This window comes from Penicillium manginii, assembly GCF_028828005.1.
Source record: "Penicillium manginii strain IBT 31320 chromosome Unknown utg000004l:1.0-7231830.0:1.0-7236170.0, whole genome shotgun sequence".
In the NCBI taxonomy this organism is placed as follows: domain Eukaryota; kingdom Fungi; phylum Ascomycota; class Eurotiomycetes; order Eurotiales; family Aspergillaceae; genus Penicillium; species Penicillium manginii.
The window spans coordinates 3600764-3624519 of NW_026643105.1; the positions used below are offsets into that span (position 1 = coordinate 3600764).

Genomic DNA, 23756 nt, shown 5'->3' on the forward strand with positions numbered 1-23756 from the left:
AAAAACGAAGATGGAGAGCCCTAACGCCCTGCCTCCCCCTCCTCCCCCTCCAGACCCAAAAGGTCTATCAACACCCAGAAAACTCAACACACGTCAAGATTTATCCCATGATAAGATGAGTTCACGTGTCGATCAGCCTTTTGTTCTCGCCGGCACAGTCACGCGGAATGCAGAATACGAGTTTTCTGACTTCAAGAACAAAAATGGAGATGTTTCTCTTCGAACAGTCATTTGCCACTATCTAAATGCTCCTCACGCTCGCAAGGTGCCGGCTCAGCTGGTATATCACATCTTGGGACGCCTACGCTGCTTGCAACACGCAATTGAGAATTACAATTCGGGTCTGGCCACCGGCTCGCCTGATTTCCTTCTCTACTGGCAACCCCACACTCTAGATCTACTCTCTGGCTTCGGCTTTCGCCCTGGCCCCGATCAAGCACCGCTCTGTATCCAAGGTCTCGCAGAGCTAATTAGCAGTTTGGAAAAGCTCTATGCGACTGATATATCTGATCACCAGACAATGATCCAGACTGATTCTCTCACTTTCGACTGTCTGAGTGAAGTTTTCCGACCTGAAATTCCTGTGAAGGGTGGGACCGGAGCGGGAAATTCCACGTGCGTTTATCGTGTAACTGATTCTTTCTATACCGAACGAAAGAACATTCACGGTGTTCAAAGGAACTTTCAAGTTTCTATGGAGTGCATCGTACTCGTTGGTGAACATTTTTCGGTCGCCAGTTTTACAGAATCGTTCCCGGCGTGGAGCGGAAATCTCCGCCGCAAACTGAGTGAAATAATGTACCGGCCCATTAGCTCTGGCGAGCGAGAACAGTTTCAGCTCAGGGGCGAGCGTTATGTGCAGTTTGGACTTGATGGTGCGAAATATTTGGCATATGCTCCTAACATGTTCTTTCCTCGACTCGGTCGATCAAGGGGGAAGCTTTCTTCTCTCTCAAAAGCACACGAAAGCTCTTCTTCTTTGAGTGGTGGGCGGATAATGGTGGATATGAGTCGCGGTGCTGCTTTGGGGTATTTTCCCTGCCTTGGCGTGGATGAGGTATCTCTATCGATCATTGGTCTTGTCGGTCGGTATAGACAGTGGCTGTCAAAGCGTTCACAATCGGGGGCAACAGACTCCGAGCTCTTCACTGCTTGGGAAACAGTTCCTTCGCAGTTCAGGATATTTTGCTGGCCGGCTTTGGTCGGTTTCAGCTTCACGACGAAGGCCTGGGGCCATGTTCTGGTCGAAGGTCTTTCACAAATCGATTTCTTCGATCAGGCGTTTGATCATTTAGTCTTGTCAGAGGAACGCAAACAGATTATATCGGCTGTAGTCCGACAAGGCAGCATACCCCAGAAAGAAGACTTGATCAGAAGCAAACAAGGGGGGTCTTATCTTCCTGCTCCATGGGCCCCCCTGGAGTTGGCAAAACATTAACGGCCGAGGCAGTGGCTGAAGTTCTTCACCGTCCATTGTACTATGTCACGATGGGAGAGCTGGGTGTGAATCCCGAAGACCTTGAGGAGAGACTTAGCGATGTACTGGAATTGTGTGCGGGATGGAACGCCATTGCTATCCTTGACGAGGCTGACGTTTTTCTGGAAACCCGAAGCAATTCGGATCTCATTCGCAACGCAATGGTGTGCGTCATGCTTCGGATTCTAGAGTATCACCCTGGAATACTTTTCTTAACGACGAACCGAGTCAGATCCATCGATCCTGCGTTTGAAAGTCGTATAACGATCGCCGTACACTATGAATCCTTGAATCTTGCGGCGAGAAGAAAAGTTTGGTCTGCCCAGCTTGAGTCTATATCAGATCTTGGGGCCGCCGATATTGATATCAATTCATTGGCACGGCAGGCCCTGAATGGACGACAAATTAAAAACGCGGTTCAGTTGGCACTGTGTCTTGCTGCAGATCAGCGGTCCCAGCTCACCCATGCAATACTCCTCAAGACTCTAGAAATCACCTCGCTTGGTCGACTTAACATGTTGGCAGATGATACATGGGAAAGTTCACGATGTATATGCGATACTATCCAGATTTGAGGCTGGCCATGTGGGTTCTGAATGAAGATCCTGGAGCCTTTCTGCTGCAGGATAAATTTCGAACCACTGAGGCATATCATCAATACGAGGTGCAGCCACGTGATCATCGAATGCTTGCTTTTTCTCTCTAGCAGGTCGAAGATTACATCCGTGCCATGGGCGTACTTGAACAGAGTGATAGCATCAGGTTCGTCTACGAATTGTTGGGCCCCTGGGCCGCGCATGTATTCCGTAAGTCGGTCTGCCTATCTGAAGAGGTAACCAGGTTAGCTGGGTGTTTAACTTGGTTCAAATTGGGAATTATGTATGTTTGCTTTGCGATATGATATCCACAAATGCAGCCAAGGCGCCGTCTTAGCTCCGCTTCACTGGCCTTTGGGGCTGAGACTGGATCCCACAAATTTGGGCGTTGAAAGTTGAAACACGAGCCCAGCAGGGGAATATTGTAGTTGGCGAGGAAAATGATTCCTAAATTTTATGCGGCATAGGGCTGAATCTATGCATACATACTACGCTTGAGTACTGGTTTTGCCCTCAATTTCCATTCTTCTATCAACCGTGAAAGCAAGATAATCGGCCCCCAAGCCTGTCTCTGCGCTAACAACGCATTTAGCAGTGCGCAGCAGGTTTGATCTCTTTTTCTAGAATCCTTGACTGGACTCGCCAATCAAAGATGCGCAAAATTCGCTGGTCTCGGTGAGGCTTGCAGTAGCTCGAACGCCAGTTCGAGGCCCAACCCCCCAGCCTTGGAACCTTTGAGCTCTCAGCCTCAGTCATGTACTATTAAGAACCTCCCCACAGCGCCGGGCCTGCTGAGCTTTCTTCGAAACGCAAGGGTCCTTCCTGGCTCGGTGGAACGCTCCTGACCCCGCCATTTTCAGGTTTCTTCCATTCTCCCATTCCAAAGTTCCTTTTTTTTTGCACCCAGACAATAGTCTTTATCAAGACAGAATACAAGTGTAATCATAATGACAAACTCGACCTCGAATCACTTCACCTGCCCGTCAGGCGGCACCTGGTACGTATGCCCGGATGCGCCGTTCTTCGTCGGCTGCTGCTCCTCGGACCCATGCACAAACATCGACGCAAACAGCACCTCGCCATGCCCCCGGACCCTCCTCTCTGCTGCTTCCTTTGACCCCTCCTACTACGATAAAACCGAGCCCAACCATTGCATCGGCACCGTGAACGAAAATTGGTATTCCTGCACCGGCTCGGTCCCACCCTTCATCGGCTGCTGCTCGAGGAATCCTTGCTCACCGGCGGGGTGTCCGGCCGGTCATTTACTTGAGGCTGCGTGGAGCAATGCGAGACCGGGTCAATTCGCCTTATTCCAGGACGAGGGCACAGGCGATAAAGATGGTAAGGGTAGTGGCGGAGGGGATGAGTTATCCGACGGCGCGATCGCGGGAATCGTCGTTGGGGGTGTTGCGGCGCTGGTGATCATCGGAGCGCTCATCTGGTTCTTCATTCGTAGAAGGAACAAGAAGGCTGCTGCGATGAGTGGACACGGGCACACGCCGTCTTTTGTCGAGGGCGAGCATAGGAGGATGTATCCATCCCCGGCATCGCCGCACCATTGTATGTATAAGTCTCCTTCAAATTCCGGATTGGATCTATCCAAGTCCATTGGCTGATTTTTATTGCGTTTGCTTAGACTCGGAATACTCCAGTCCCGCTGGCACGACAACAGGGGCAGGAAAGGACCCGAAATACATGTCAACTTCAAGTTCCTCAGCAGGCATCAGCCTGCCCTCGCTCTCTCCCAGACAACCTTCAGAAAGCGGACGGCCCATTTCGGATTTATACTCGAATAGTACCAGGAGCGAAGATATGTCGCAGCAGAAATGGGCGCCGGGACAGAGTTACGGGCTCGGTGTGCATGGGGCACAAAAGCCAGAGCCGATACAGGAGTTGGACGGCAATGTGGCCGAGGTGCATGAGCTGGACGGACTCGGAGGAAATCGGCGGTGGTGAGGCCTCGACTGTGGGAGGTTGATACTGGTATTATGAGTTGGCAATTTGTACATCCGTGTTATACCTAATTCAAATGTCACATTGGCATTGCTTGAACGGACCCAGAAACTACACCTTGTTCACAACAACAGTCGCAGGGCCACTCTCTCTATTACTAGTACTAGTAGTAACCGCCCGTAGGGGATCATAATCAAATGGGCGTCCTGCCGTATGCCGGGATAAAGATGAGGTTCTTGATACGGCCGCTCACAGCAAACACATATACCCTGGCTATTTTTTTTTTTTGCTTGTACCGAATTTCCACGGTGATTTGAGCCTCACCGGCGAAGGTCTGTGGTTGTCTCCACTTTAACGTGTGAAAAGGCTGGGGTAACTCCACTTCCCCGGGTTGATGCGTCTCCCAGAGAATAATAAGGATGAGCGCCAGACCCATCTCTGCCCAAGTCACTCCTAGTACTTAGGGCCTATTACCACCATACACAATTTCCGATGCTTTTGTTCATCTGTGTGAAAATATGGGGTGGGTGTTTTCTGTGAATGAACAGGCTCTGGAATCGTGCCTGTGCACTTCCATATCTAGGGACTGATTTCGGACTTCTCCTAGATCTATTTCGAGCCCCAGTCAAAAATGGACTCTTGAGGGATTCAACCAACATGTCGGGACTTTTTGTGTTACACTGGCCTTGTGGGCACCTTATACCGGGACGACGCCGGGATTCGATGGCGCAGATTATGGCTCCCCCACAAAAGTCAAAAAGAATTAAGCTAACGGCCCGCCCCTGTCTAGCCTTTGTTGGCGCCCCTGGGACAGTGGATCAAGTCGGAAACTTGCTTGGGGGACCTCTGGTTCATCCCCGGAACGCAGACCCCATAAGCCAATGCGAGGCGGACATTGCCACTAGCTGGCCTGAGCCCAGTATTGGCCGCTATTTTGACTTTAAGCATTCGTTCGAGCATCCTTCGCTTCGCTTGTCATAGCTGGAATCCAGTAGGTACGGTCAATAGTGGAGATTTACCAATGCAACACTCAAATCAGACAGAAAGTAGATCAACAATCAGCTTGTGAATTCGGATGCGCGTTTCATATCATGGAGTCGTTCCAAAAAGCGTTCTAATGTATCGCGTATGAGGCACGAGAGCGTAAAGAAAGCTGGTAACAAAATACAACTTTCCAGCCCCTGTTGATAGCGCTCGTGTGACAGGCACTAGCATTTGATCTCCCCATTTCTTTCACTAGCCTTTCTCTCCCTCCTTCCACCGTGTTTCTATTTTTTTTCCGGAATCCCTCACAAGATCTTCGCCAGCGAGAATGGTTGAGGGAAAACAGCCCACCTATCTCGATACTTTGGAGATCGACGAGGAATCCGAGGCCCTCGAGGGCTACATCGTCGATCCTAGTCGCTATGCTGATAATGCAGTTAGTTTTAAAGACCAGCCCCGACGGGCGTTACGTTCTAATACCTCAACCTTTGGATACAACCAACGACCCTATGAACTAGAGAAGTAGAAAGAAGTGGGCCATCATCGCAATCATTGCCTACGAGGAGGTGCTTTGATGCGGATTAAGGATCGTTTCTTCTTCCACTAGTACCCACAGGTCATCATCAACCATGTCGAGTTTTCTGTCATTCTCGGCCCTTACCTCGGTCCTCTGATCACCTGTTTCATTGTGACAGATGTCAGCTGGCGATGGGCATTCTGGGTTTGCACAATTGTGTCAGGCATGGGATGATTTTAATCCTACTCATCGACGAGACCTTGTTTGATAGAAAGGCACCTCCAAGCTCTCATGGTACTTTCTTCATCCGCCTGTTCGGAATACAATAGACTAAAGCCCCGCGAAGAAGCTTTGTCCAGTGCATGGCCAGTCCAGTCGTTGCCGTCACGAAGATTCCAGTCTTGACGATCCTGATATGTTACTTTGTGAACGTCGCCTGGGTCATTGGAGTCAACACAACGATCGGAATCTGGCCTAAGAAGTATCTATCAATATTTTTGACGAAACAAATCGTTTTTTAGATGCATCCACCGTCACAACTTGAACAAGATATTAATCGTTCGTAAATCAAATTGACTCGACTGCTACCCCGAGGGATCGGGCGAGGTCGGTGCATGGGTTACAGCCAGCCGCAATCGTGCTAGATTTACGGCGATCTATATTCAAATTGATTGCGTTACACGTCTTGGGGCAGCTAAATCGTTGGGTATCCAGGCCGCTATCACGTTTGCATCGGTACATTTCATGGTATTTCTTCAAATATATGGGAAGCGACTGGCAACGTCGCATAGTTTTTGAAAAGAACTTGGAGGAGTAGCCCAATACGTACCTAGGTAGGTAGTAGCTCACTGAATTGGAATACTTGGACAAGAAATCATATGTATGGTCAAATCGATTCAGGATGTACTTGCCCAGGTGTATTTATATGACGCTAATATTCAAATGGGTATTCAACATTATTTTACATGGTGATGTGGCTGTGTGATATGGTACAGACCGGAGCATAGTTATACCCCAGCAGAAATGCAGCAAGAGGGCATAATGGCACATCTATCAGGCCACCTCGCCACCTGTGCCTTTAGTTGGACTCGCGCCTGGGCCCGTCTCAACAACGAAGTATGGGCCCTTTGTCTTAGAGGCAGACTGCAACGCATCTCCATTCCAAATGGATTCCTCTGACCCTTCCGTTTTCTCTTGCTCAACTCGTTGGATTCTTTTCCTCCTTCCGCTAACATGTTCTTGCGCCAAGGCGTCCTTGAGACGATCCAACCCGATACTCGTCTCCTTAGTTGCAGCCAGTGTCTCGTCGCGAATGCTGCGGAGTGGCTCAACACCTGTAGTATCCACGCTTTGCATCTCTTTCACGAAATGGATTTGCGATTCGAGGGTCTGAAGCATGGATCTTTCTTCCTCGGGTGTAGCTGGGGGTGGAAGGGCGGAGAGTCGCAGTAGATGGTGAAGTTGTTTGGGGGAGATCGATGGTGCGCTCAATTGTGAAGCAGAATCCGGAAGAAGAGATCGAACGGACCAGGTAGGTTCTGACAGTAATGATGCAATGTTGCTGTTTTGAGGCTGAGGTTTGGAGGAATAGCGGCGCAGCATGCATTGACTGCGGGCCAGCGACCGCGTTATTGCACGGAGGTGCATGATGGTGGCGGGGGAAGAAAGGAGACCGATTTCTCGATTGGATAGCACGAACACAGCCTAATCGGACCAGGTCAGCTTTGACAAGCAGTAAATGTGGTCGATGGAGATTCGATTCGAGAGGAAGAGCAGGTAAAAGAAGCGGGCAAACAAATTGACCGCCTGCCGCGGGACTGCCGATCTCAGTTGTTCTGCTTTCCCCATCACGATAAACCCAACCCCAACTTCCCCTCCTCCGCTTATTCCTCCCTTCTCTCAGCTGGTCTTCTTCCTTGTGAAGCACCTCCAAAATGTCTCACGACCCCCGTGTTCTCCTGCAAAAGGTAAGACTGTCCCCGCGCCTCTTCCGACCTCTCCAACTTGGGAGCTAGGCAATGACGAAATAACGGGAGAACTGACCAACGCTCGCAACCTGCAAATATTTAGGCCGATAAAGCCCTCTCCAGTGCCGGTGGTGGCTGGAGTCTATTCGGCGGACGTCAAGAAAAATACGAAAATGCTATCGATCTCTACAAGGAGGCTGGAAATGCTTTCCGGGCTCAGGATATGGGTGAGACCAGATCACACCCCGCGTTTACCACGTTTTCAAGCTCGTCCTTCTTGCAACTAACATGCTATCTCCCGATTTGAATAGATAAAGAAGCGGGTATGGCCTACGAAAAGGCAGCTTCGATCGAGGAGAATAAGCCTATTGAAGAACCCCTCGACGCTGCCAATACTCTCCAAGATGCCTTCAAGGCCTACGGCAAGAGCAGCCCCGAGGATGCTGCTCGAGTGCTTAACAAGGCCATCAACTTCTACCTGCTAAAGAACCCCCGCCGCGCTGCTACACAACTGCAAGCTCTCGCCAAGCACTACGAAGAGCTTATGGGAGATGAACGCCAGGCAATGGAGGCATATCAGAAGGCCGCGAAGCTGTTCGAGAAAGACAATGCTCAAGCGTATGGACCACCCATCCCATCCGCTGTATCAATATTTTCCGCAATACTAATGCGTGGATATGATCTATAGACTTGCGAACAAGAACTGGCAGAAGGTCGGAGAATTGGGAGCTCTCGCAGCTGATTACCAAAATGCCATCGATGCTTTCATCAGAGTTGCCTCCGACCCCAACGGACCCTACCCAGGCCATTATACACAGAGCTTCTTCAACGCCATTCTCTGCATGTTTGCCGAAATGGTACGTTCATTGTCTAATCTTGTGCCGTTTCAAGCTCGAACATCTTACTCACATCTTTCGTCTCTAGGACCTACCCGGAGTGCGCAATGCCCTCGAAAGATACCAAGACCCCAACAAGTACCCCCACTTTGTTGGCTCTAATGAGTGCAAGTTCCTTTCTTACATGTACGACATTCTCTCAACCCCCACACAAGACCAGGCGAAGCAGTTCCACGGTTTGGTAGACGGTTCTCAAGGCCGTGGTTCCAAGGAGACCCGCTCTCAGTTCGCTGTCATGCTGGCTCCATTCAACGACTGGAGACAGATCATGATCACCCGAGTCTACAGAAAGATTCCCGAATCTGGCAGTGTTCCTGGAGCCGCTGATGCATCTGCAGCCGATGACTTGGAGGACGACTTCTCCTAGTTGGAAATTTGTTTTGCGTTGTCTTTTGATTCCCTGCCTGTGTCGAGTCAGAATCTCTACCTGGATATTTGTTATACTTGTTCTTCTTTCGCGCTCTTCATGCAAACATATAGTTACATTTTCATCTAGACTGGCAGATTGTCCTATGATGACATTTGGCCCTTTCTTTTCTACTTTTGGACTCGTGCCCACTGGCAGTGGGTTAGAGGCCACTGCGGTGCTCCATAGCCGCAATCAACCCAGTGTTCAAGTTTCTGTGAGGCGCCAGCGTCCAAAAATTTTTACTAATGGGGCGTCGTAAATGAATGATGGATTGCCTTAGTACGACAGAATATTGAAGAAGTAGGTTCAAGTTGTCTTCAAGGAATAGCAGAGAAAATCGTGATTCATTATTGAAACGTCTCAAGTCTATTTACTTTTGCGGATGTATCATGACGCCAATCCTTCCCACCAAAAAGAACAGTACAGGACTGCTAGCTAGTCCTCACCATCTGAAGTCTCAAAAAAATAGAACTTTCATCCATCTCATACAAAATAAAATAATCATGAAGCAGAAAGTACCTACGCACCGATCTCCTCGATAGCCCGGGCCGGACGAGGGAAGACACGCTTGTACAAGCTGATGCCGATAGAGTCTTGCGGGTTGATCTTGGCATCGAAAGTAGCCTTGAAGTAACCATGCGTACCAAGACTCTCCTTGATATAACCGCTGCGGCCACGGCGGGTCCACAGTTGCAAGGCCTTGAACCACGCGACGTCCTCGGAGTTGAAGAACATGTACCGGACGGTAACGACCTTCTTGTGAATCTTGTAAGGGTGGCCGGCGAGAATGGCACGCTTGGCAATCACGCGCTTCTGGTCTGGCGCAACCACGGTGCCGGTGCCGATGAGCTCGAGGCCTTCGAGGCTGGGTTGGCTGGCCTCTGCGGAGTCGAGCATCTCCTCGTCTGCCTCGGATTTCTTGTTCCTGAAGACCAGCATGGGGACAGCGCCCCAGATCATGGGACCAATCCATGTAGCCATGGCGCTGCGGCCAGGGTGCAGGAAGCGGTCGAATTTGTGGACGTTGTTGGGGGTGTTGTCGCCGGCGGAGAAGATGGGCTTGACGACCATTCGGCGAGCACCGATCTGGACAATGAGCTCCTCCTTTGACCTGAGAGGTGCCTCGACGCTGGAGCTCAGGGTCAAGTTGACGTTGACAACAGTGTTTTTGTGCTCGTGACGAAGGAGTGAGAAAAGCGAGTTGGGCTGGGCCTTCTGGCGCAGGGCTGCTGGTACGGCACGCAAGTGAATATCGACTCGAATACCAGGGTTCACACCACCAGCCAGAGCTTCGCGAAGGACGCGGTTCTTGGTGCCCTTCCAATCGCCGAATTGCAGCAGGCGGCGCCATTCTTCGGGCTCGTAGGGACGATCTTCGGAGGTTTCCCAAGGACTTATCTTGAGGTTCTTGAGACCTCGGAATCGGGCAAGGCGCTCTCTGGCCGCTACGTTGGGGTGCAGCTCGATCTCGTCAGGGAATTCCAAATCTTCCTCGGCCTCTGTTTTGCGGCTGGCTCGATACTCTGCCAGTTCCTGTGCCTCATCTTCGGGAGAGGGGTCAAGGAACATCTCCGACTGTGGGTATTCAGAAGGACCGCCCTCGGTCATGGCATCCTGATTATCGGGGAAGATACCATCTTCAGGCGCGCCGGCTGTGTCCATTTCCATTTCCTCGTCTTCATCCTCCATGTCGGATCCAGAATCTGACACATCCTCAACATACCAGGCGGACTGGTATTTGGAGGTACCCTTTGGCAGTTTCTTAGGCACTGCGGGCATATGTGAATCATCATCAGAGAAGTAGTGGTAGTCATCAAGCAAGACACCCTTGCGATCAGTCTCGGCCACAGAGACGACGTCGTCGTCCATCTCAATTTCTTCAGGGGCAATAGTAGCCATGTCGTCCTGGTCTGCGGAAGGGGTATCCAAGACCTGTGTGGTCTCATTGGTATCGACAGCCATGGCGTCATCTCGCTTGCCCTTGGTGGTCGGCAAAGGAGCAGCAGTAATTGAGTCAATCTGGAAATCACCCCATCCAGGGATATGGGCGATACGGTCAGCTTTCAGACCGTGACCACGGACAACACCAGTAACCACAACATCATCCACCAGCTCGGAGCTGGTCTCTGGCCACTGAACATTCTCGATGAACATCCAGCTACGCTCATCACGCCATCGGATACCCTTTGGTGTAGCAGTGCAGAGGGATCGAATGGCATTGGAGCATTCCTGTCGAGAGTCAAGAGACATGACCTTCTCGACAGCAGGGAAGAAGTGGTTGACGAAAGACTTCAGGGAAGAGGCGACTTGGGGCCGCTTCTTGGCCGGATTGATGTTGTCGAGACCTTGAACCACTGTAACGACGTTGGAGATACCCTGGCCCTCGATCGAGCGCAGCAGAGTCTCACCCTCCTCCTCCACTTCCACCTCAGAAGACACGACCAAGACCACGAAATCGGCCAGGCGGCACACATCCAGCGCACTGATCAGGTCATATTTGGCGGGGAAGAAGTGCAGACTTTGCTTGAAACGATCAACCCGCACCCGGGTAGCACCTTCGGAGGAAATTTCGGAAGTGATATCGACACTCTCATTCAGCGAGCGAATTACAGCAGTGACATCGATAGTGGGGGTGAGCGGAACTATGGCGACATGACGGGGGGGCACCGCTTTGTCCAGCGAAGATACTCGCTGCTTGCGCCTTCTCCTGATGTTTCAGTTGTTGTCTCTGGCGGGCTGTATTGCGGCGATCGAGTTTGGACTTGAGCTGTTGGTGGGGGGGTTTTGCGAGTGCCCCGCTCAACTTCGATTTTTCCTATATAATTTGTCAGTAGAGATAATTTTGGTGGCACGGAATGCGATCGAAGAAGATTTATTCATACCTTTCGCAAGATCCTTCAAAGCACTCTTCGAGGCATGCTTGCTCTTGAAAGGCTTGTGGGAGACCTTGGTAGTCGAACGGTGGGAATGCACCTGGGTGGGCGCCATATTGGCACTGGACCCTTTGAAACGGTATGGGAGGGAGTCCAGCTTGGAAGTAATGAATAGACTTGTCGAACAGTCTAAATCCTAGTCGAATAAAAGAACAAATTGGAGAATTGGAGCGATCCCACCAAGACCAAAAAAGAAAGGGCGATAAGAAAAACAAAAATTCGAAGTGGAGGATAAGCGAGCGGTGAGCGCCAACTCTTGGCACAATTTTTCAGATGCGAAAAAAGTCTCCCGCGGTCCTCAGCGAAAAGACCATTTTGGCTGTCTCATCATCCAACCACAAAGATGGCTGATTCCGACTCTCGCAAGGCCGTTATGTCGGCCGAGGACCGACAAGCTAAGATGCGCTTGGCCGAAGCCCAAAAAACCTACGGCCGTGGCAAAGCTCCCTCCATGAAGAACATTCGCGACAAGAAGCTCCGCACCACCCTCAAGGCGCAGGAAGAGAAGCACAAAAATGCCATGCTCCAAGCCAAGGATGCCGAAATTCTTTTGGAACACGAGGCCGGGTTTCTGGAGCCCGAGGGTGAATTGGAGAAGACCTACAAGGTTCGACAGGATGAGATCAAGGACAGCGTCGGAATGGAGACAGCGAAGAAAGGCTTCGAGCTACGACTGAACGACTTCGGACCTTACCGTACGGACTATACTCGGAACGGACGCAATCTCTTGTTGGCAGGACGAAAGGGCCATGTTGCGACAATGGACTGGCGTGATGGCAAACTTGGCTGCGAGCTGCAATTGAATGAAACCGTCCGCGATGCGCGCTGGCTTCACAACAACCAGTTCTTCGCCGTTGCGCAGAAGAAATATGTCTACATTTATGACCACAATGGTGTCGAGATCCACTGTCTGAACAAGCACTTGGAACCGCTCTTCCTCGAGTTCCTCCCGTACCACTTTCTGCTTGCTAGTGTTGTGAGTTACCTTTTTTTTTTCTTATTTCTGCCATGGCATGTCTCGAGTTTTTGATCTAAAAAATTTCTGCAGGGTATCAGCGGTTATCTTAAGTACACCGACACCTCGACCGGTCAAACAGTTGCCGAATTACCTACTCGCCTAGGACGCCCTACCTCCCTCACCCAGAACCCGCACAACGCCATCCTCCACACCGGACACCAAAATGGAACCGTGACATTATGGTCACCAAACTCGCAGACTGCCCTTGTCAAGGCCCAGGTCCACCGCGGACCCGTACGATCTCTCGCAATCGACCGCCAGGGTCGCTACATGGTCTCCACCGGCCAGGACCAAAGAATGAATGTCTGGGATATCCGCATGTTCCGAGAGGTACACTCATACTCCTGCTACCAGCCCGGAGCATCTGTCGCCATCAGTGACCGCGGCCTGACTGCCGTGGGCTGGGGTACTCAAGTCAGTGTGTGGCGCGGCCTGTTCGACGCCGCCGTCGCCGACCAAGGCAAGGTAAACAGCCCATACATGGCGTGGGGTGGCGAGGGCCAACGTATCGAGAACATGCGCTGGTGCCCCTACGAAGATGTCCTAGGCGTAGCCCACGACCAAGGATTCGCAAGTCTTCTCGTCCCCGGCGCCGGTGAGCCGAACTTCGACTCGCTGGAGGCCAACCCGTACGAGAACACGAAGCAGCGCCAGGAGGCTGAGGTGCACTCGCTGCTCACCAAGCTCCAGCCGGATATGATTTCGCTCGACCCGAGCATCATCGGTAAGCTGGACACCATCAGCGACAAGAAGGTGCAGGAGACTCGCAACCTGGACCACCGGCCCGAGGACCACATGGAGAAGCTTAAGAACCGCGGCCGTGGTCGCAACAGCGCTCTTCGCAAGTATCTCCGTAAGAAGGGCCGAGGCAATGTCATCGATGACAAGAGACTCAAGGCTGAGGCCCTGCGTGAGGAACACCGTTCGCGCCACAAGGAGAAGCTCCGCAAAGAGCGCGAAGACCTGGGACCTGCTCTGGGCCGATTCGCCACGAAGAAGGATTCCTGAGGATAGTTACTTGCCTTTCTTTCATGGACAGTATTTCCAGATACAGATACCCAGCCACGGCTCTCGTTTTTGGTTTTTCCAATTTTTTTCTTTCGAAAAGTGAGACACATTTTGAAGCCCTTGGTGACTGCAGCATTTCAGGCGTTGAAAACGGGAGGGGAAAGATTCGTTCATGACATTCATATATTTTTCTTTGTATAGAACCAGTACTAGTACTCACAAAAGCAGAAGCAGAAGCAAGGACAGAAGCCAGATTCAATACTGTACCAATCCAGACTTGATTAATGACTTGATCGAAATGCCCCAATCCAACTTCAGCCTTGGGTAGTACTAGTAATGCCGTGACCATCATCACATCAACATCAACATCAACATCAACATCAACATAAATCCACCTACTCATCAACACTCCCCGACCCCCTAACAGCCCCCTCCTTCCAGCGCTGCAAACTAACCTCATAAGCCCCACTCCCCTTCCAAGCACTAAGAATCAAATTAACAATATGCTCCATCCCCTTCCCATCCTTAACAACCGCAAAAACAGTCGGTCCATCCTCCCGCATCTTCCCCGCATCCCGCTCCATAACCTTCAAATCCGCTCCGACAGCCTCAGCAAGGTCAATCTTATTAACAACCAGCAGGTCAGAGCCCGTAATCCCCGGCCCGCCCTTGCGAGGCACCTTGTCTCCGCCCGCCACGTCGATAACGTAGATGATGAAATCCGCCAGCTCGCGCGAGTAGTTGGCGGCTAGGTTGTCGCCGCCGGACTCGATGAGCAGCAGGTCGGTTGTGAATTGGCGCTGGAGCGTTTGCAGGGCGAGGAGGTTTGCGGAAATGTCTTCGCGGACGGCGGCGTGGGGGCAGCCGCCTGTTTCGATTGCGCGGATGCGCGAGGGCGCGAGGGCTTTGTGCCGGGTTAGGAATTCGGCGTCTTCTCTGTTCGGAAGGGTTTTGTTAGCTTGTGCTGGGGGATATTCTGGTTCGCCCGGAGACTCGGAGTTGGTTGGGTTGGGGATGGAGCTCCGGTGGTGGGGGTCTATAGCTAAAGCTATAGCCGGTAGCTAGGTAGAGATGTGGAAGGTATCGTACCGGGTAAAGATATCGTTGGTAACAGCCGCAATGTTATATTGGTCGCGCAGGGCGTGGCAAAGGGCTAGCATGAGGGCAGTCTTGCCAGAACCGACGGGTCTGATAGAGTGGGATGGTGTCAGTGTTGATACTGGTATTTTATAGTTGGACCGGGCAAAGGGTAAACATCTAGATAGGACTCAATCCCATCTGGACCATATTTCTCTGCAGAATCACATACCCTCCAATACCGACGGTAAACGCGCGGTCCTTCCAGTCGCGGCCTTCAATCAGCGGCATTTCGCGGTTGAGGTATGAGCCGGGTCCATCGAGGATGTCGTGGGAGTGACCGTGGCCATTAAAAGGGTCATCGTGGGAGTGGCTGACGCCAGCATCGTGATCGTGAGAGTGCGACATGTTGGTAAAGATTCTCGCAACCTTGATGTGTGGAAGGGGGAGAGAAAATTGGCGAGGAAGAAAGAAATCCCCGGTCGTGGGGAGAGGAGGGGCAGTTTAAGCAAGGGTTGGTGGGGAACGTCACGATAACCACCCAGGAATGCCGAGATTCTCATTATCACATTGTGTTGGCCGATGCCGAGCGGAGGTCGCCGGATCGGCGAACTCATCCAACAAAGCTGGAGCTTTCTTCATATAGCTTCAAGGTTAGTTGATAGGTGATGGTATAGCACAGCCCTTTAAACTCTTCCTATACACGAGTCACGCTACTCCATCTTTACACCGTATGTAATTGCAAGTTGTTGGTAGTATGTATGGATTCGTCAAGAAAGTAATAGCGGCAAAGCGATGAGCCCCAAAGGGTGAGGAGGGGAAATCATCATCAAAGAATCAAGGCCCAAGACCAGAACGAGCCCAAAGGAAAGCCCCCAAAAATGCACGCGGACGGAGCTCCAGAAGAAACAAATAAGCCCGACGCCATTGCAATCGCCAACACGGATATCAAGGATTCGGCCAGTTCATCCAGGCCCTCAACAAGGAAAATAAAGAACAAGTAATCACAATCACAATAGACAAGGGCAAACGCCCGAAAAAACAAGTAGTTATCAATCCAGAAATCGTCAAACCCCGGAGCATGGCAGAGAGAAATTCGAGAGACGCAGGTGGGTGGGGTGTAGGTGGTGAAAAAAGACATGCAAATTTCAAAGGCGATGATCCCGAGCCAACCAAAGAAACGCTGAAAAGGGAGGAGATAGAGTACATTAAAATCGGAGTTGTTGAGGGGAACCACTGTGAATAGCTGGCCCGTCGCCTGCTTCGAGACGCCAATGAGGGCGTCAGAGAAGAGACAGATAGGACAGCAATTATACCCCATCACCGGTATATTTTATCGTCAGAGCCAAAAAACGAAGATTTGAAGGAGAACTCCCTGTTTGGAGGAAGGACCATACGGATCTCTCGCTCAAATAAAGAGATAATGTAAAAGACGATCCGATTTGTCGCCTTCGTGGTGTAATTATGTGCCAGTTGCCGCCTCTTGAAACGTGAGACAAGACGATCAAAAGTCAAAAGGGCAGCATATGCCCATAGGGAAAGAGTTCGTTAGGATGCAGCTCCCTTTTGCCTCTTTGGTACGCGGGGGCTGGCTTTCACTTTCGTCGCACCCTGTGCGCCAGTGCCATTGACCTCGTTGCCATCCTCAGACTCCATCTTCACAGTACTTGCACGTCGACGCTTGTTGCCTCCAACGTTGGGGCTATTGTTGATGACTGGCGACGGCTGGACGGGCATTCCGGGAGCACCGGCAATCTGGCTCTGGGCAGGACTCGCATGTGCTGAACCGGTCAGATGGGGCGAGCCTTGTGCCCCAGGGAGGCCAAGGTGGGCCATAGCAGGAGAGGCGAACTGTGAAGGACCGTTCATGCTAGGTTGGCGAGGAACAGGCTGCATGCCTGGATTCATCGGGGTCGCGAACTGGGCGGTTGGGCCCTGCGCATGAAGGGTGTTGACGAGGTTACGGAGGGCTTCGGGTGGCGAAAGATTTGGGTTCTGCTGTGAGAAATTGAAAAGCATCTGCATATGGGAGATAGTTTCCGCGATCTCGAGGAAATCCATCACCCCGCTGGGAACACCGTTCGGGGTCACCATCGATTCTGGTAGCGTGAAACTTTGTGCCTGCTTCTGTGCTCGCTTTCCAGAGTTTTTGGTCGCCTTCGGGCTCTGCTTCTGCTCTGAGGCCTCGAGAGACTGCAGCATAGACCGTGGGACATATTCATCGTGGCTGGTGACAGTAAAGTCCATCATATCAATCTTGTTGCTGGCATCAAAGTATGCACGAAGGTGACCATGGGTGAATAGTCGGCACTCATTGGTGAACGAGTAGATGAAATAAGCCTTTGGGGCTTCCACGATGTGCCCGCCATTTGGCAAGTTGTGTTCACGAGCACCCTCGACAACCAATTGAATCTGCTTGATGCCGGTGTTGTATTGGGTAATATAGAATCTCGCGAGCGCGGGGGTGGAGATCTCAAATTGCTTGGACCCTCCTTGGGTGCTCCAAACGCCCTGGCGTAGCACTCCGCCGGGAGAGTAGAACTTCTCTACAAAGTTATGCCAGAACATGTAGTCAGGCGCCTCACCACGACTTGCGAAGTTCCCAAGGTGCTCTGCGTAGGAATGGAGACACAGAGTAGCCTGACCCTGTCGGTTTAACCGTTGCTGTTGCTGCTGCATCATCATGGCAGCCTGAGTCTGCTGCTGAGCTTTGAATTGAGCTTCTTGAGCAGCCAAGGCCTGTTGGCTTGGCGGGCCAGAAACCTGGCCCTGTTGGCCCTGAGGTCCTTGTTGAGGCTGCTGCTGCTGCTGACCAGGTTGGGGTTGTTGTTGGCCAGGTTGCTGAGGCTGGGGTAACGGCTGGGGTTGAGGATTTGGCGTCGCTTGAGCTTGCTGAGGGCCTTGTGATTGCGGTGGCTGTGTCGAAGGGGGTTGCGATTGCTGGTTCGGCTGGGGAGTTCCGCTTTGCGGGAGTGCACCATGTTGAGACTGCGGTGTCCCAGCCTGGGTTTCGTGCATGCTCGGGGGTTGCGCAGAAGTACGTTGAGGGGTATGCTGGCCGGGTTGACCGTTATTTGCCATGGCCTGCTGTTGCGCATGCTGTTGCGCCTGTTGGATGGCCATCATCTGCTGCTGCGAAAGACCTTGCTGGCCGTGGGGAATCTGTTGCTGAAGGTGCATCATGTTGACTTGGCTCATTCTAGGATTCGCTTGCATCGCAGCCATCTGGGCAGCATTGAGCCCCTGTGTACCATTTGGTAATGAAACAGGAAGACCATGTTGCTGCTGCTGCTGTTGCTGTTGTGCCTGTGCCTGGGCTTGTGCCTGCGCCTGTTGCTGAATCATGACTCGCTGGCGAAACATCTGTGCCTGCTGCTGTTGCTGCATCATCTGAGGATTATTCGCGACTACGAGAGTTAAGACGTCAGCATGTACTCATGATGGAGGAGCGATTGCATGGGCTGGCAGTGGATTTAGTTGGGGAAGTGAGGGAGAGAGTCCATCGCCGGCGCCAATCGCGCGGCAATCATGAAAAGACGACCAGAATATTACTGAAGCGACTAAAATAGGACTGGGTGTGAAAGCCGAACTCACAATTTTGAGGAAATCCCTGCTGTTGAAACATATGCGCATTCGCGGGGTTCAGATGGGAGAGGGCATGGGCGTTTGGGACGGGACCGCCAGGACCAGCGGTGCCAGCGCCCGGGGGCATGCCACCCATCATGGGACCGGGCTGGCTAACCTGGGGCCCGCCCGGTTGAGAGACACCAGGATGCATTTGTTGTACCATTCCAGGTCCAGGATGTCCGGCGTTTGGATGTTGTCCGGCCATTGGGTGGTGGCCCGGGGGCATGCCATGTTGCATGCCTTGATGGGCGGGAAACGGTTGCGCCATCATCATTGCGGAGGGAGTCAGGACCGACAGAAAGCCTCCAAGGTTATCAACCGCGAAAGCGACGAAGAGAAGAGACCGAGGAAAGAAGCGATGTGCGATGGAAGTAGCGCGCCTGAGATGGGCCGACGGTCGGTTTTAGCGTTTCGGGGTGGAGGCCAAGACCAGGTGAATTGATACAGCGCGACACGGCCGGGGCATCGATCGGGACCTCAGCCTATTCACACTCACCCGGTTCGCCCTCAATGCAGGCCTCGTTCTCCTACAGGAACTCAGGTCAGTAGGGCGTGGGGAGGGAGTAGTCAAATCGAGAGTCGAGAGTCTGTGGAAGAGGCGGGAGAGAGAAAGAAGAGGGAGAGAGAGATAATAGGGAGGCGTGTGGAGGGGCTGGGCTGCTGGGTCTCTTCCCTTTGGGAGTGGATGAGAATGGGATGGGGGGAAAGTGTGGTAGAGGAGAATACCTAGGTAGGTATAGAAAGAAAGGACTCACAGAAACCAACTGGATATGTTGAGGGAGAGAGGGACTTGTCGCGATCGCCCATAGGTTCCAGGAGGATGATCGCCCGGTGGGAGCGAAGAGGGAACTGGGGACGGAGGAACCGGCTCCGAAGTGGAGGATGTAACCGAATTGAAAGAATCCTACAAGATGAATCTGTAGGTATAGTACTAGTATGTAGATAAAAATTTAAATGTAGGGAACAGAAATAGAGTGGATATCTCTAAAAATATGACCCTATTCACATAAATCCTGAGAAATTCATTCTTCCCATTTTCATTTCCTCTTGCCAGCCATTTTCAACCAAACCACGCTAACCCGATCAACAGGTCACATGACCAATGTGTATTTCAGCGCGGTTTTTTTTCTTCCGCTTCATCCTTTTTTCTTCTTTATTCCTCATGCTCCTCGCCACCGCGACTTCACTCTTCGAATGATCCGGCGATATCCGAGTGTATCTTTGCCTTTGCGTTGAGTGGTCGTCTTAATGTCGGATGAACCACGCCACTAACCATCAGCTCATTTCTGCACGTCTGTTTTTTACGCAATGGTAAGTTGAACTTTTTTGCTTCGTCTCTTTTTTTCCCCCTTCACTCAAACCACCTCCCCTTTCGAGGATGACAAAACCTATTTACTTCTTTACCTTCCAAATCGAACATGACGAGGAAATTCGGACCTTCCTTTCCCGGTTGGTCTGCTACTTGCCAGTATATCTTGTCTGAGAAACAAACACATGCTTTTTGCACTTTTTTTTTTCACAACATGCCATATTGAGTTGGGAACATCAGCTAATCCAACTCTAGTCATTAGGTCACCGAGCTGTATGAGCATCATACCATCACCCCGCGGTCGGACAATATACTATTCTAGATTAGCATTGCAATGAAAACTTCCAATCTTGAAATTGAAACTGGTTATCTCTCGGCTCGTAATCCAACACAAACTTTATTATAATCCTGGTTGAAGATCACCATCACCCTTAACCTAAATAAGCCTGACATCTGCTCACACTCAACTCCATTCGAGAGTCCTATTTATTACAAACACGGTCCCGAGGTCTATTATTTGGCTCTGCACTAATCGAACTTCTATTATAGATCCATAGGTATGCGAAATGTCGTCTTCACAACTGGTGGTAATTTTGACAAATATGCTTGATCTACTCTTTATTGGCATTTTATATGGATCGAGTACATATTAGGAAGATAACCATATCCTCATCACGTACTACCTGTTCAACATTTGTTTTTGCCCATTGATCTTTTGCACCTCTTCCATAAACCACCTACAAGTTCATGAAAACTTCTTATCAATGTATATCACGTGATATTATCACTCCCGCGGAGGCGGCTTGGGAACTGCCTCAATTTGGACTTGCGCAACCTGCCCTTCACCTCCATTGCAGCCATTCGCTCTCTGTTGACTCCTTGGCGTATAGTGCCCTGGATGTATTTGTCAATGCAGCAAGCTCGGCTGCCCATCGTACGCCTTCGTCCTTGTCGACTCATCGCTCGTCGTCGTTTTCCCGAACCCACTCCTGCGCGACGGTTCCACCTGTCGCGGCAATGGCTATCGTCACCTTCCCCCGATGGCTCAACACCGTCTACTAATACGGATGCGAGAGACGTTCTAGATAATCACCATTCCGACATCGATAACCCTGCGAATGACACCTCCGCTACTTCTGTCTCCGAGAAGACGAAACCTCCTGCGCGGCAATATGGATCTGCCGTTCGCAGAGCTATGAGAAACAGACAAACGGAGCAGCAGCAACAGCAAAAGTTCTCGCTAGCCGCCAGCATTCCTTCCTGGCTCCAGGCGAATATAACCAATGCTTCCCCGGCTCAGTCCGACCTCCTACAATCTCAGTACCAACTCGAGATCACGAAATCCAAGTCAAAACCTGGACCCAGTCCCGATACCAGTGATGCGGCGGGGGATCAGGCTTCTGGAGGCAATGGAGGAGACCCTTCGACCGGAGTGACTCCATCAGAAACGAGCTCAGATAATCGTTATTCCCTCGCGGAACCTTTGTGGGAAGAACTGCGCGCGTCAGTCAAAGCAGGCTTACGATTGCCGCCTACGCAATATGCAAAAGAACCATCGGCCAAGAAATCACACCTCGTTCTTCAATATCCCGGCAACGATGGCATTATGTTCCTAGATTCTGTCGTGAAACGATTATCACATGAATTGAATACCGACTTGATCACGCTAAATGCGCAAGATATTGCACAGCTATTCAGTGAGCATGACCTTGCCGAGTCGGGTGCGACGTCAGCCATTCGCTCCCTCGGATACGAAGTCTACCGCCCTGCTATAATGGCCGCCTTCGCTGAGCCTGCAGATGGTGGAGAAGCCGACGAAGATATTCCCGAGATCGCTGGTGCGCATCCTGGGACTCACGCCGAGGTCAGCACTCCCCGTTTCATCACCATCGAGGCCAGTAGGGAGTCTGGCGATGTTCCGCTTCCCAATTGGCTTGGTTTGAAATCACTCGTCGCGTCGATCAATGGCCAGCCCGACCAGGAGCCAAGCACCTCTCGAGGCTACGGGCAGCGCATGGAACAGCGGTGGATAGGCCTGTTGAATGAGCTCCTTTACTCGGCGAGTGGGGCATCCAAGTCACCAGTCCACAAGAAACCCGAGACCGAGGGCGAAGAGGCCCAGCAGCCCCTCGAGCCTGTTACAGAAAAGCCCCTGTCACGGGATACTATCATTCACATACAAGATTATCGTGAGATTCAAAGCTCTAGAGAAGGCTCTCGGGTGATTACTCTTCTCCAGAAGGTTATCCAAGAACGCAGACGAGCAGGATCCAGGGTTCTACTGATTGGCAGCACATCCCAAGAACTTCAGCACACAAACTCCCGAGACGGTCCAAAGATTTTGCAAAATGTCTTTGACGATCAGTTCTCAAAAACTTTGGTGATCATTCCATCCATGGATAACAAAACAGTGGAGAAAACCTTCTCCGAAGACCATCAAAAGCGAACAATGGAAATCAACACCCGCCACCTCCAAACAATGCTGCGTTACAGGTTGAGCGAGACATCCTCAGCCGTGAAGGATGATATTTTTGGCTCTCGCGATTGGCCACTTGACCCATCGACCGTCAAGCAATCCGGTATGAGAGAGCGTTTCTGGTCCTACAACCAGGTCCACTGGTTGTCAACCCTCGCACTTGGAAGCGCAGAGCCGGACGAGCCCTTCGGTTTCGGACATATCCGACGTGGAATTGAACTCATGGATGGAGGCGATCGAGTCACTAGCGATTGGCTGCAGGAGAAAACTCCCAAGGCTTCAGAACCTAGTGGCCAAACCCGGGAGCAGCTCCTGAAATCCTTGCGCCAGACTTGTACCACTCATGAGAAGAAGCTTCTCAACGGAGTCGTCGATGCAAAGAGCATCAGGACTACCTTCAACGATGTGCACGTCCTTCCCGAAACCGTGGAGGCCCTCAAGACTCTGACTTCATTATCTCTCATTCGCCCAGAGGCTTTCACTTACGGTGTGTTGGCAACAGACAAAATCCCAGGTTGTCTCCTTTACGGCCCACCAGGAACGGGAAAAACACTTCTCGCGAAGGCCGTCGCCCGCGAGAGCGGAGCGACTGTCCTCGAAGTGAGCGGATCCGAAGTCTACGACATGTACGTCGGCGAAGGCGAGAAGAACGTTAAGGCCATCTTCACCCTGGCGAAGAAGCTCAGCCCCTGCGTAGTCTTCATCGACGAAGCAGACGCCATCTTCTGCTCGCGCACCGGAGCCAGCAGCCGCACATCCCACCGCGAGCTGATCAATCAGTTCCTGCGCGAATGGGACGGCATGAACGACATGTCAGCCTTCATCATGGTCGCCACAAACCGACCATTTGACCTAGACGACGCCGTCCTCCGCCGTCTCCCCCGACGACTTCTCGTCGACCTCCCGACCGAAGAAGACCGTCACGCCATTCTGAAAATCCACCTCAAAGAGGAACAACTCGACTCCGCAGTCGACCTGGCAGACCTCGCCCACCGCACCCCGCTCTACTCCGGCTCTGATCTGAAGAACCTCTCCGTCGCCGCTGCATTGGCATGCGTACGGGAAGAAAATAAGGCCGCTGCCGAGCACAAGGGTGACGAAGCCTATCAATATCCGGAACGCCGCACGCTCACGCCTGCGCACTTTGAACTCGGGATGCAGGAGATCAGCGCCTCGATCAGCGAGGATATGTCCTCGTTATCTGCCATTCGCAAGTTCGACGAGCAATACGGCGATCGTAAAGCTCAGCGCAAGAAGAATAGCGGGTGGGGATTCATTCCTGCGGGCAGTGAGGAGAGTCGGGAAGAGACTGCGCGTGTGCGTTCGGCGTGATTGGATCGCGGCGTGGACCTTGTAAAGTTGGGGATATTTGATGATTTTTTTTCCACCTGCAATGTAACATCATATTAGCGATGATAGACCTGTACCAATACACAAGAAGATACTTACTATGTACACCCACCTGGGCAGGCTGGCACGGAGTCGTTCGTAATAAGCCCTTGGTTCAAG

The 23756-nt window shown here is 51.7% G+C and overlaps 11 protein-coding genes across 11 annotated transcripts; 7 read left to right on the forward strand and 4 right to left on the reverse strand.

The window, feature by feature from the left end:
* Positions 1–115: 115 nt before the first annotated feature.
* Positions 116–1438, forward strand: N7533_005054 (uncharacterized protein; the record flags this gene model as incomplete). The annotated part of the gene is made up of 1 exon (XM_057101704.1): positions 116–1438. One exon carries the CDS (start codon positions 116–118, stop codon positions 1436–1438), a length of 1323 nt encoding a protein of 440 aa, XP_056961334.1.
* Positions 1439–1488: 50 nt separating this feature from the next.
* N7533_005055 (uncharacterized protein) lies at positions 1489–2052 on the forward strand (the record flags this gene model as incomplete). Its single annotated transcript, XM_057101705.1, has 1 exon — positions 1489–2052. The coding sequence occupies one exon, from the start codon at positions 1489–1491 to the stop codon at positions 2050–2052; it is 564 nt and encodes a 187-aa protein (XP_056961335.1).
* Positions 2053–3020: 968 nt separating this feature from the next.
* N7533_005056 (EGFR-like transmembrane domain-containing protein) lies at positions 3021–4029 on the forward strand (the record flags this gene model as incomplete). The annotated part of the gene is made up of 2 exons (XM_057101706.1): positions 3021–3633; positions 3710–4029. The coding sequence occupies 2 exons, from the start codon at positions 3021–3023 to the stop codon at positions 4027–4029; spliced, it is 933 nt and encodes a 310-aa protein (XP_056961336.1).
* Positions 4030–5338: 1309 nt separating this feature from the next.
* Positions 5339–5536, forward strand: N7533_005057 (MFS transporter; the record flags this gene model as incomplete). The annotated part of the gene is made up of 1 exon (XM_057101707.1): positions 5339–5536. One exon carries the CDS (start codon positions 5339–5341, stop codon positions 5534–5536), a length of 198 nt encoding a protein of 65 aa, XP_056961337.1.
* A 1044-nt stretch (positions 5537–6580) lies between these two features.
* N7533_005058 (uncharacterized protein) lies at positions 6581–7174 on the reverse strand (the record flags this gene model as incomplete). The annotated part of the gene is made up of 1 exon (XM_057101708.1): positions 6581–7174. One exon carries the CDS (start codon positions 7172–7174, stop codon positions 6581–6583), a length of 594 nt encoding a protein of 197 aa, XP_056961338.1.
* Positions 7175–7461: 287 nt separating this feature from the next.
* On the forward strand, positions 7462–8757 carry sec17 (alpha-soluble NSF attachment protein SEC17; the record flags this gene model as incomplete). Its single annotated transcript, XM_057101709.1, has 5 exons — positions 7462–7494; positions 7598–7721; positions 7806–8112; positions 8183–8351; positions 8419–8757. The coding sequence occupies 5 exons, from the start codon at positions 7462–7464 to the stop codon at positions 8755–8757; spliced, it is 972 nt and encodes a 323-aa protein (XP_056961339.1).
* A 561-nt stretch (positions 8758–9318) lies between these two features.
* N7533_005060 (small subunit rRNA maturation protein TSR1) lies at positions 9319–11787 on the reverse strand (the record flags this gene model as incomplete). The annotated part of the gene is made up of 2 exons (XM_057101710.1): positions 9319–11441; positions 11682–11787. 2 exons carry the CDS (start codon positions 11785–11787, stop codon positions 9319–9321), a joined length of 2229 nt encoding a protein of 742 aa, XP_056961340.1.
* Positions 11788–12075: 288 nt separating this feature from the next.
* Positions 12076–13758, forward strand: N7533_005061 (WDR46/Utp7 family protein; the record flags this gene model as incomplete). The annotated part of the gene is made up of 2 exons (XM_057101711.1): positions 12076–12708; positions 12781–13758. The coding sequence occupies 2 exons, from the start codon at positions 12076–12078 to the stop codon at positions 13756–13758; spliced, it is 1611 nt and encodes a 536-aa protein (XP_056961341.1).
* Positions 13759–14153: 395 nt separating this feature from the next.
* On the reverse strand, positions 14154–15243 carry N7533_005062 (urease accessory protein UreG; the record flags this gene model as incomplete). The annotated part of the gene is made up of 3 exons (XM_057101712.1): positions 14154–14694; positions 14848–14946; positions 15068–15243. The coding sequence occupies 3 exons, from the start codon at positions 15241–15243 to the stop codon at positions 14154–14156; spliced, it is 816 nt and encodes a 271-aa protein (XP_056961342.1).
* Positions 15244–16383: 1140 nt separating this feature from the next.
* On the reverse strand, positions 16384–18700 carry N7533_005063 (LIM domain-binding protein; the record flags this gene model as incomplete). Its single annotated transcript, XM_057101713.1, has 2 exons — positions 16384–18242; positions 18430–18700. 2 exons carry the CDS (start codon positions 18698–18700, stop codon positions 16384–16386), a joined length of 2130 nt encoding a protein of 709 aa, XP_056961343.1.
* Positions 18701–20681: 1981 nt separating this feature from the next.
* Positions 20682–23579, forward strand: N7533_005064 (ATP-binding protein; the record flags this gene model as incomplete). Its single annotated transcript, XM_057101714.1, has 1 exon — positions 20682–23579. One exon carries the CDS (start codon positions 20682–20684, stop codon positions 23577–23579), a length of 2898 nt encoding a protein of 965 aa, XP_056961344.1.
* Between the last annotated feature and the right edge of the window lie 177 nt (positions 23580–23756).